At 42.2% G+C, this 12,545-nt stretch overlaps 1 protein-coding gene across 4 annotated transcripts in view; it reads right to left on the bottom strand.

The window, feature by feature from the left end:
• Positions 1 to 867: 867 nt before the first annotated feature.
• The window catches only part of arrdc1a (arrestin domain containing 1a), a 36,043-nt gene continuing 24,365 nt past the window's right edge, over positions 868 to 12,545 (bottom strand). For all 4 annotated transcript variants that reach the window (XM_085909686.1, XM_085909685.1, XM_085909687.1 and 1 more), the window contains 4 exons: positions 11,220 to 11,402; positions 7,861 to 8,037; positions 4,206 to 4,725; positions 868 to 1,465 (listed from right to left, as the gene is read on the bottom strand). In XM_085909686.1, the coding sequence (XP_085765812.1) occupies positions 1,428 to 1,465; positions 4,206 to 4,725; positions 7,861 to 8,037; positions 11,220 to 11,402 (918 nt within the window). In that variant the 3' untranslated portion in view covers positions 868 to 1,427. The remainder of the gene's footprint in view (positions 1,466 to 4,205; positions 4,726 to 7,860; positions 8,038 to 11,219; positions 11,403 to 12,545) is intronic.

A 12,545-nucleotide genomic window follows, 5' to 3' on the forward strand; every position in this document is an offset into this window, starting at 1 on the left:
ATTACATACACAAGAAAAGTGTATTCTTTACCCTGTATACTGTGTTGGTTGTGAACCACCCCCTACATCTGGACCGACAAAGGGTCTTTTTACTTGACTTAATTTATGGGATGTAGAGAGCCTCTTGAAAGTTCTTTCATTTACAACAGCCACATAAGCCCCTGTATCAAATTTAAATGTGAGTGGCACCTTCTCCATTTCAAGTGTGACAGTCCAATTATATGAGTTGGCCTGCTTGCTGACTTCGCCCAGAAACTGTCCCTCGTTCTCAGTAACTTCATTCACTGTTTTAGTATGACACCCAATGTCCTCTTTTGTTACACTTTTTACATGTACTTTTTTAAGCAGGACATTTACCCTTTTCCTGGCACTGAGCGGCACACCTGCCACAGCTTCAGTTTTTCTGTCTGTCTGTGGCTTTACCTCGTGGCTCATTTTATTTTCTCCCATTATAGTTCATTTTTTTGTGCGGACATCATTTTTAAGTCCATAAATTTTCCATTACTACCAATTTGGCAAATTACTAAATGAACGTTTGCTGCCATGGCGTGTAGACTTCTTTTGAGCTTTCATAGCTTTACTTGGAAATTTTAAAGCAAGTCGTCAAATATAATATTTTACAGAAAAGTGCAAATGAAAAATGCTGCAATAATTAAATCTACACCTCAGTTACCATTTCTGCACTGTTTGCATAGTGCATTTAAGTCATTTTGGTTTTCTTCCAAATTTGTATTTTTCACAAAGTTACCCTATGTGTCTTAATTTGCTAACAAGCTGCTCAGAATAGTTTTTTTTTTTTTTTTTAGATCAAGTTCATGAGAAAAAAACAAGTACATTTGGTTTTGTCAACAGTGCAAAACATCCACATTGTGTTGATCTCTGTCACAGATCAAGCCAATCCTTTATTCATGGAAGCATAATCTGTTTATGTGGTGAAATACATTGAAGAGATGTTAATCATGAAGTGCTCACAATTATGAGTAAAATATGTGACAGTGTTTGTGGAAGCATATTTTATTTTTTCAATTTTGGTGAAAACAATTTCATTTCACTTCATGATTTAACTGTTAAAAGATTATGCTCTCCTATGAATCAACTTTCCTACACTGAGTATTTATTAGTTCACAACAATTACAATTGGCTAAGATGAATTTTCCAAGACATTGAACAAGGGCACCGCATGCAAACAATCATCTGACCTTATAGACTTTGATTCCAATTTAAAAATAAATTAAATGTGTGCTGACCTGTTCTAGTTTAAAATGTATGTACATATTAGAAGGGAAAAAGGCAAAGTACACAAGTACATTAAAAATACCAATTTCTTTGATCAGAAAACAAATCTGACCCAACTGTAAACATGTATTGCCAATACATCTATCAATTGATGTAGTCACGCTAGTGTGGTTCCTGTTCCTCCACTCAGTTTAGGTGTTACAACTTTCGTCATAGGAAGGAGGAGCTTCTGAAAAACAAAACACGACATAGGCTGTTAATTTGTAAAAAAAACATTCTTGTGTACCCCACTATTAGAAGGATTAGATAAAATCGTTCCTATTGAGGGAATCAATTCAATCAGTTTTCTTTTCTCCTTATAAAATGTTTCCCGTGCCACTGGCTGCCCATACAATCACAAAGCATGATTGATCCTTCCTCATGCTTAACAGTTGGACACAGGTTCTTCGCATTAAAATCTGTGCCCTTTTTTCTCCAAACATACACATACACAAACAACCATTTGCACTCACACTCGCATCTACGGGCAATTTGGAGTAGTCAATTGAAACCGGAGTACCCGGAGAAAAAACACGCATGCATGCGGAAAACATGCAAACTCCACACAGGAAGGTTGGAGCCGGAATTGAACCCTCCACCTCTGAACTGTAGATACACATGTAGGTAGACATGATAACCAGTACTCCACCATGTTGCCCAATTATTATGAGTTTATTTATCAGTCATCTAAATACAGTTACTTTTAAACATCTCATCATATTAGTTTGTATCCCCCCAAAGCTGGGTCAAAATATTACAGTATTACTTTGTATTCCCCCAAAGCTGGATCACAATTGATGATATGGATTTTGATACTGTGATTTACTCTCTATCTACCGTACACACATTCTTTATAGTTGGTTTAAATTTGCTATTATCAGTCTTGAAAATACAATTCATATGAACTATTTCTGAATGTGGTAGACTCTTGCACACATCGTTCACCAGAATGCAGCATTGAGTTAAATTTAGCCAAGCAGCCCTTCAAGACTTGCTTGTGATTTAGGGCTATATAAATAAACTTGACTTGAATTCAACTAAAGCAGACATGTCCAAAGTACGGTCGATGGGCCAAATCCGGCCCGTGTCTTAAATTAAGCATCGTGTCATAAAATCAATATGTGGCCCGCTGGCACAGTCGCAGGGACCTGCACACCCCAAAGCGTGCCACAGAAATGAAACGCGTACGAACGGGAACGCGCACATGAGCGCGCGCTCATGATCGGTGTAATCGCGTTCTTCTCTATCCCTTCCCAGTTCACGCACACACAAGTGTCCGTTTGCAATATCAACAGTGACACAGATACTTTCTCGTTCAAATATCTGCACACCAAAGACTAAAGCGACGCTAAGATCAGAGACGCTGCCACTGACTCTACTCAGGGAAACGTAAAATAACCCGCCGACCACTGGTGAGAGCTCGGTCTACTTACTACTAATTCTACAAACACTTCTGTGCATTTACGCCGCCCACTCACAGTCATTGCAAACAACAAAAAGACTATGGATCATTATTTTGTGATTATAAAGTATTTTGTTGTGTATGAAGTTAAAATAAAAAAGATAAAACGGAGAATGATTTAATTTGGCATGATCTGGCCTGTTTACTGCAGTCGAAACACCAATATTAACCTTCTTATTAATACAATGATAAAACAAACTCAATACATGTAATAAAGAAATCATTCAACTTTCATAAAATCGTTCATTTGTATTTATCCATCCATTTTCTGAAACGCTTTGTCCCCACGGGGGTCGCGGGCGTGCTGGAGCCTATCCCAGCCGTCGTCGGGCAGTAGGCGGGGGACACCCTGAACCGGTTGCCAGCCAATCGCAGGGCAGACAGAGACGAACAACGTTCCGCACTTGCACTTACACCTAGGGACAATTTAGAGTCCTCAATTGGCCACCGTCCCCGGGCAGCCACGCAGCCGAGCGCCGGCCCCCGACTTCCATCCACGGAGGTGAAAGAGAGCTCCCGTCGAGAAGGACCGGGCGTGCGTAAAAGCCATAATAGTTTTTCAAACCTTCTGTGTCACTCCAAATCATTAAATCCTTCAAACTCTTCGTCCTCCGTGTCACTGACAAACAAAGCCGCTAATGATGCCGGTAGTACGTGGGGCCCTTCGTCATCTTCGTCATCCCGTGATCGAATCCTTTGTCCTTTATGTAAACAACCGCCGCGCGGCACGGGTGACGTCACTTGCAGTTCAAATGACAGTAATCCCTTGCTACATCGCGGTTCGTTTATCGCGGTTTCAATACATCGCGGATTTTTGAATTTTGAAAATTTGTGAAAAAAAAATCTCATATAAGTCGCTCCTGAGTACAAGTCGCCCCTCACACCCAAACTATGACAAAAATCGCGACTTATCGTCCGAAAATTACGGTAATTGGGATCAAATTCATCATTTGAATGTACTGAATGCTGCTTTTGTTCACAAGCTTTTGCAGTTTTATTTCTAAGTATTGCTCTAAAACACAATGTACAATATATAGCTACAGGGATATTGTAGCGATGGTGAAGCCGCATACCCTCGGTCATGATTTGATTTTGGCGTGTTGCCGCTGGGTGGAGGTGAGCCACGGCAATGGGGGAGTCCTCTGCTCGACGCTTGGCTGAAACATGCTATAATCTATGTAATTCATAAAACGTATTTGTTTGGCTTGCTTCCAGACTTGGGAATGTACTTTCAGCATTTGTGATGGGCTGTATGAGTGCATGGTGTCATTACGCCTGCGTGCGTACACTGCTGCGTTCATCACGTCGTGGAAAATTAACAACTACCGCACAGTCACAACATATTAAGACATGTTTTGTATCTCCATTGTTATTTTAACGTACAAACAAAATAAGAACCCAAATTCAACCAACCACTTCACTTAATCCTGTGTGCACAGCCTAAAAAAAATAAAAAAATAAAACTAACCTTGTGGGTAGGCTGAGCTCCTGTAGTCGGGGGGCACGCTAACAGGCGTTAACGCTGGGCTAATAGTGTTCTCATTAAAAGGACGAGCTGGGGTCCTGGTGGAACCAATGATTAGAATTCCTTCAGGGTCTGTGCTTGCCCGGTTCTGATGACTGTCAGAGAAAGAGAGGCCAGGCGCATAACTAAATCCACTTGGTGACACAAGTTGGGCGTGCCGCTGGTTTGTGACGCTGCCCCTCATAGGTGTACCACCTTCAGCGCCTTGGTGACATTCAGTCGGGAGAGCAGTTGGAGTATTGGCATACAAAATTCTGGACCGAGGAGCAGGACGAAGAGTTGGTTTTGGGGCAAGAAGCGGTGGAAACATTGTAGTAACAGAAGGTGAGGCAGATGATGTGACTTCAACGTCGGTAGAAGAGAGACGAGCTTCATTTTTGGATGGGTGATACTTCTTGTCCAAAGAGACATTTCCTATGTAGAGGGGTAACGTCAGGAGGACATTCGGAGACTTTAAGTTGACCTGGTTAAACAGAAATGAATCAATGTCAAGTCACCTGAAATTACTTTCTCGGTGATAAATTATATGGAAAAAATACTGGTGGGATACATCACCATAGAAAACACAATTTAAGAAAATACAAAGCCTCTGGATTACTCTGTTTGGAAAATGCACAAGATAAACGTTATATGAATTAAACCAGCACGTGCAGTGGGGAGGTCCTCTCGGTGTCCGAGCACAGGCCCTTTGGGCACTGATACGCTAAGTGCCCTTTTGTCCCATTTTTTTGTGCATGTGTGAAAGCCAATTCATCCATCCATCCATTTTCTGTACCGCTTGTCCTCACGGGGGTCGCAAGCGTGCTGGAGCCCATCCGAGCTGTCATCAGGCAGTAGGTGGGGGACACCCTGAACCAGTTGCCAGCCAATCGCAGGGCATACAGAGACGAAGAACCATCCGCACTCTCACTCACACCTATGGGCAATTTGGAGTGGTCACTCGGCATACCAACCATGTTTTTGGGATGTGGGAGGAAAACCCACACAAGTACTGTAATTTTCTGACTATAAGTCGCGGCTTTTGTCATAGTTTGGGTGGGGGGGCGACTTATACTCAGGAGCGACATATATGTGATTTTTTTTTTTACAAATTTTCGAAATTTAAAAATCCACGATGTAGTGAAACCGCGAAAAACGAACCGCGATGTAGCAAGGGATTACTGTCATTTGAACTGCAAGTGATGTCACCCGTGCCGCGCGGCGGTTGTTTACATAAAGGACAAAGGATTTGATCATGGGATGACGAAGATGACGAAGGGCCCCACGTACTACCGGCATCATTAGCGGCTTTGTTTGTAAGTGACACAAAGGACGAAGAGTTTGAAGGATTTAATGATTTGGAGTGACACAGAAGGTTTGAAAAACTATTATGGCTTCTACGCACGCCCGGTCCTTCTTGACGGGAGCTCTCTTTCACCTCCGTGGATGGAAGTTGGGGGCCGGTGCTCGGCCGGGTGGCTGTCCGGGGACGGTGGGTGGGGCTTGGACATGGCTTTTACGCACGCCCGGTCATACTCTAAGGAGCTCTCTTCAACCTCTGTGGCTGGAAGTTCAGTAGTTGTTGGCTCGTTGAACTCTTGTTTTGTTAAATAAAGAGACGTTTACCAAACCCACGTCTTTGCTGGTACTTTGTTGACGCCACAATATAGTTATATACTAGATCTGTGGAATAACGACGAGGCTAACGTCAAGGCACACGCGCGGCTTTGTTGACAAAGGACGAGGAATTTGATCGATGGATTTAATGATTTGGAGTGACACAGTTGGTTTGATAATAATGTTTTAATATGATAGTTATTTTAAATATACTTTATATATATCGTTATATGGGTCTGTGGAATAATTAGAAATGCAAGTTACAACGGGTCCGACATCAGCATATGCGGCGCATACGCGGCGTTGTTTACATAAAGCAAGATCGATGGATTTAATGAATTGGAGTGACACAGATGGTTTTATAAACGTGTTATTTATGTGATACTTACCTGAATAACTCTGAATGTTACGTCAAGCCCGTTCTCGGCTCCTTGTTTGTGTATATGTCACGTTAGCATACCGTATCGTTTAGCCTGTCGTTGCTGGTTCATGTCTGTTTTTGGTGTTGGATTTTGACAAATGAATTTGCCCCCAAAAGTGCGACTTATACTCCAGTGCGACACAAATATATATATATATATATATATATATATATATATATATATATATATATATATATATATATGGTTTTTTTCACTTTAATGTGCATTTTATGGCTGGTGCGACTTATACTCCGGAGCGACTTATAGTCCGAAAATTACGGTACTAGGAGAACATGCTAACTCCACACAGGAAGGGCCGGAGGTGGAATCAAACCCGCACCCACTGAACTGTGAGGCGGACGTGCTAACTATTGCGTCATCATGCCGCCTGCCATTCTTTTCTTATAAAAAAAAAACCTTCAACAAAATCATTCAAATACCTTCGATCATAAGATCTACGCAGACAACATAATACTAAGAGACGCTACGCTCTTTCAAAGATGAGCTGCCACTGCACCTGCCGTCGGTAAGTCGGTCGCTACTCGCTTGTTTAGTAGTCGCACAGAAGACCCACACAAAATTCCAAGTGTTTAATGTAGACAACTCATTAAACTGTATCGTAATTTAATAGTACACATTTGCACAATCTTATTGTGAAAGCTAACTCCAATTAAAATCTAGTGACAAGATGCGGTAGGGATTTTGGAACTGTGGGGCTAGAAACCTTTTTAAGACATGCATTTTTTGTCCCTCTCTCGCTCACTTTCACATTTTCCTTTAGTGAGAGCAGTGCAAATTCTTCCATTTCTGGTAGAACTTATAAACATCACCCATTGCAGCACAACATGCACTTTGCCTATGAACACACGTGTCTTGTTCTTTTATTCAACTTTGAATGGGTTTTACCATCTTCTAAAATTGACATTGTATTGATTGAACTACCACACAAACTGGACTTACTATATAGGGAAATGCACCAACAGAAATGGTTAGCCTGCATTTGGTCTGATCGCAGCATTAGAATGCTAAATTTCAGAATGACTCACAGAAACCTACTTTGAAATGTCGCAGCAAACAGAACTCTTCTCAGTCTGCAATTTCACAATAGATATGAAGCCAAATCAGGGACCCAACTATTTATGTGCAAGCAATTAGAAAGAACATGTCTGGTACTACGTCATATAATTTCTAAATCTAGGGTAAAAACAGGTAACATACGAATATAGCCTCTGCACAGAAATGCTACCTTATTTTGCCAACTCTTGCAAATGCCAGGCCAGAGTCCCTGTCAGACATTGTAATGTTGAGGTAATTGATGTGGGGCTGTTGAGTATTATTTAGCACGTTTTCTTATTTTTCTTCTGAGATCAAGATTATGCAACCACTTTATATTGGTCAGTCCCATAAAATCCCATAAATACTTTGGGGACTGTACTGTGACAAAATGTAGAAACCTTTAGGGTACGAATGGCTGAAATGGCCTTTGAAAACCACTGTAAAGTCTTTGTGTTGGGGGAGTCAAAAATAACGAAACCAGTGGCTTTGTGGGGAAGCAAAATTAAAAAAAAATGTTCTCTTACTTTAACATAGTATTCAATCTTTATGAGGTCAGAGCCAACAAGAGATGACTGAGGAAGAGGAGGAACAATGATCTGCTCCTTCCACTCTATCTCCTTGCCAGCCTTAACTTGTCCCCCCTCCAACTCTGCAATGACCCTCACGTCATGGGTGGGTTTTTTTGTCTGATAGGTCACTCTCTGAAACAAAAGGACATAGTGATTTACAAACTTAACTTACTGAATAATAGTGATTTCAAACCATCATGTTTTAATTTATCACATTACTGAAACTTTATGTTCCTTATTAAAAGTGAATGAATGAAACTTTATTTTTTCACACCATCATTAGTATTTATTTCATATACAGTGGCGCCTCGGTTTTCGAACACAATCCGTTCCAGAAGGCTGTCCGAGAAGTGAATCGTTAGAATTCCGAATCATGTTTTTCCGTTACAAATAATGGAAAAACATTTTTTAATCCGTTCCACGCAAAAAAAAAAAAAAAAACCCCGCAAATGAAAGCGCATTGATCGCGCAACTGCAGCGCACCGCCGAACGCGCAACCATAACTGCACCGGGCTAGTCGCATTATTGTGACAGAGCGGCCGCTGAAATTTAAAAAATGTTTTTAAAGTCCTGATCTACTTTCTAAAATTTAAGTGGACCTCAGTGCGCAGGAAGTTTAATTTTGTCCGATCGCGCAACTGCAGCCCACCGCCGAACGCGCAACCCTAGCGCGTCACCGACTGCGCAACTGCTCCGCGCTGGTCGCATTATTGTGACAGAGCCGTCGCTGAAATCTAGAAAATATTTTTAAAGTCCTAATGGACTTTCCAAAATTTAAGTGGACCTCAGTGCGTAGGGAGCTTAATTTGGTCCGATCGCGCAACCGTAGCGCGCGGGGTGCTCACTGTCGCATTGCTTTAGGAGCATCTTTGTGTTTTAGGATGGCTTGACTGCTCCCACTTGCTTCATTTGGAGGCATGATTAGAGTTGATGCAATCCTCAGAGTAACGAGAGTGTGATAACGAATGGAGTCAGTTGGCATGCGGGTCTTCTCGGCTCATCTCGTGAGGTTCGACAACCGAATTTCGTCCGACATCCGAAACAAATAAAAAAAAACGTTTTTGTTCGAATACCGAATTGTTCGAGAACCGGGACGTTCGAAAACCGAGGCTTCACTGTACATATAACATGACATTTTAATAGCATGAGGAAAAGGGTCCCCGAGCGAAGCTAAGTATAGGGAGAGTGGGGTAATTTGTACCAATGGGCAAGTAGTGCCACCCCTGTTTTCCAGAAAATCATAGAAGTTGGTCATGTGACCACCTATTTTTGAAGGGGCATCCATTTCACTCATCCTGCAGAGAAGGGCGACACATGGCTTTAGAGGTAAGCAAATTTAAGTTCAAAAAACATGTTTTGCCCTCAAAAGTAAAATTTCTATGATTAAGCTTTTTTGATTGCTGTGTTTGAACAATTATAAACAATTTGGAAAACAGTTCATACGTGTTTTAGTGCTTTAGTAAGCTACAGCATGAGTCCATACAGTTAGCATGATGCTTGCTCAAAACAGCAGGGGGATACATTTTTTTCAAAATGGTGGGTCTGGGGTAATTTGTGCCAAAGGGCCTGGGGTAAGTTGTGCCACTGGCACAACTTACCCCAACTTATTAAAATTTTTTTTTTTACTATATATTACTTAATGGTATTTTATAGTTATTGTACATTGTATTCTTACATTTGATCACTAAAACTATAATATTCTAAATTTTAGACCATCATGCCACGCAACTACAAACAAGACAGACAGGGTTTCAACTCCTCTTGAGGAGTTGGAAAGAGCAGTGAAAGAGGTGCAAGAGGGAAAGACCATACGTCAGGTTGGAAAAGGAGATGAAGATCTGCAGGATGACCATATGGACAAGAAAAAAAGTAGGCGCAGTAACAAAGCCAGGATATGAAAGAACAGCAGCTGCCAAATCTCTCTTTACTGAGACCATGGAGAAAGAGCTTGTTGACCATATTAAAACCCTAGAAGCAATGTTTCATGGCATAGATGCCATGAAATGCCATGAACTGGCTTTTGAATTTGCTCAAAGGAATCACATTGACATGCCTGCCAGCTGGACCAGAGACAAAAAAGTAGGTTGGATGAAGTATAGGTTATGTGATAGTTATTTGCAGTGGATCGTTTCAATTTAGCCTAAATCTGAATGTAAACTAAAACCTTTAACCTTCTCTTGGACCTTCAGTGCCTTTAAAGCACAATACCATTTGGCATGCCGTATTTCTGAAGCAACCTCTCTTGGAAGAGCTACTGCCTTTAATAAGCACAATGTGTGGGAGTTCTTTGATAACCTCTAAAGTGATGGACAGGTAACTTAATCATTATCTGGTTTTGACATGCTGAGTAGCCTGAGTTCACACCACACTACAAAACTTGGTGGTATAGCCAGAAAGGAGCAGAAGTTAAAGTAAATAAAAGTAATTTGTATTGAATTTGTCTTTCTTTTATATAGCATTATCATTTGTGAGATTAAAATGATCTGTTTTACTTCAACTATCAAGGACAAAATTTACCCCAGTGTATTTTCTGTAATGTCCCAAGAGCCAGCTTCTGCAGGCGGGAAGCGGACCGCCAAGGTCCCCATTTTTAGCCGCTGCCCAGCTCGCTTTGCACCCGACCCCTTTGGCCCCTCCTACAGGTGGTGAGCCCATGGGAAGGGGGACCCACGTTTTCTTTTCGGGCTGTGCCCGGCCGGGCCCCATGGGCGAAGGGCCGGACTGGGAGATTTTTTCAGGCCAGGAGTCAGTTATGTAACCATGACACGTATAGCTCCAGAGTAGACGTGACCGGGAAATAAAGAAAAGGGTAACCCTAACCCTAACCCCAACACACACACACACACACACACACACACACACACACACACACACACACACACACACACACACACACACACACACACACACACACACACACACACACAGATATATTATATATATATATATATATATATATATATATATACACGCACGCGCACGCACGTACGTACGTACGTATGTATATATGTATACATACATACACACACACACACACACACACACACACACACACACACACACACACACACACACACACACACACACACACACACACACACACACACACACACACACACACACACATACATACATACATATATATATATATATATACATATATATATGACCTTACACATGTCACATTATTGACATACAACGATGAAAACACTTGTGTAACTCTGCTCAACTGCTTCATGGCAAATAAAATATAACAGTACTGAGTGGTGAAAATTTGGCAGGAGAGTATTTGATGTAAGTAGAGGGAGTTTTACCTGCACGAGAGAGGCCTTTATATTGCTTGTTCTCTTCTCTGATTTATTGTGGATGACAGCGGACAGTTGAATAATCTGGCCTGGTGTGTAACCCTTTTTGTCAATCTGGGCTTTCAGTGTCACTGTGCCAGTTTTTAATAGCATGTAGCTGAATTCCTGGATGACTGAAGAGGAGCAGGGACCCTGCAAAGAGCGAGGCATTACATCACATTGGTGGCATATTTGTTAAACTACGTTTGTGTCCATATCTCTAAATTCTGCACTATATGGATGGGCCTGTACTGTCCATGCTGAAACCTTCAAACAACACATCTCATCCTACCGTGAAGCTCTTCTTGCTCCCAAATCTACTTACTTCTCATCTCTCATTAATGACACAAACCGGAACCCCCGCTTACTGTTATCCACCGTCAACAAATTTCTCCAGCCACCGGCCACCACCACTTTCCCACTGTCTATAGGCTTGCAGCCATCACCATCGTCCTCAAAAAGCCCACCTTGGACCCAGTCAACCTCTCTAACTACCGTCCCATCTCCAACCTTTCATTCCTTTCCAAAACCCTCGAACACATTGTCTCCACCCAACTACACACCCATCTCCAGTCCAACAACCTCTATGAACTGTTCCAGTCCGGATTCCCCCCACTTCACAGGACCGAAACAACTCTTGTTAAAGTCACCAACGATCTCCTCATTTCTGCAGACTCTGGTGCCCTCAACATCCTGGTACTACCCGACCTTAGCGCAGCCTTTGACACTGTGAACCACTCCATCCTCCTTCAAAGGCTGCGCCAACTAGGTGTTGAGGGCATTGCACTCGACTGGCTCACCTGCTATCTCACCAACAGAAACCAGTTCATCTCTCTCTCTGGCCTCACATCCATCCTCTCCCCAGTTACACAGGGGGTCTTCATCTCTCTCTCTGGCCTCACATCCATCCTCTCCCCAGTTACACAGGGGGTCCCCAAGGCTCAGTTCTTTCCCCCTTCTATTCATCTGTTACCTCTTTCCCCTTGGTAATGTCATCCGCAAACTCAATCAGGACTTCCACTGCTACGTTGATGACACCCAGATCTACATACGCACCACACCAACCCAAAACCCTCCCCTCACCTACTTTGAAACCTGCATCTCTACGATAAAAACATGGGTGACCCACAACTTTCTCAAACTCAACAGTGACAAAACAGAGCTCCTCCTCATAGGCACTAAATTCTCCCTCAATAAAACTGGATCCATCACACTCACCATTGACTTCTCAACCATCACTCCCTCCCCTCTGGCACGCAACCTTGGTGTTATTTTCGACCCTACACTGTCCTTCCA

This window comes from Syngnathus leptorhynchus, chromosome 4 (assembly GCF_054491065.1).
Source record: "Syngnathus leptorhynchus isolate UIUO chromosome 4, UIUO_Slep, whole genome shotgun sequence".
NCBI lineage: Eukaryota > Metazoa > Chordata > Actinopteri > Syngnathiformes > Syngnathidae > Syngnathus > Syngnathus leptorhynchus.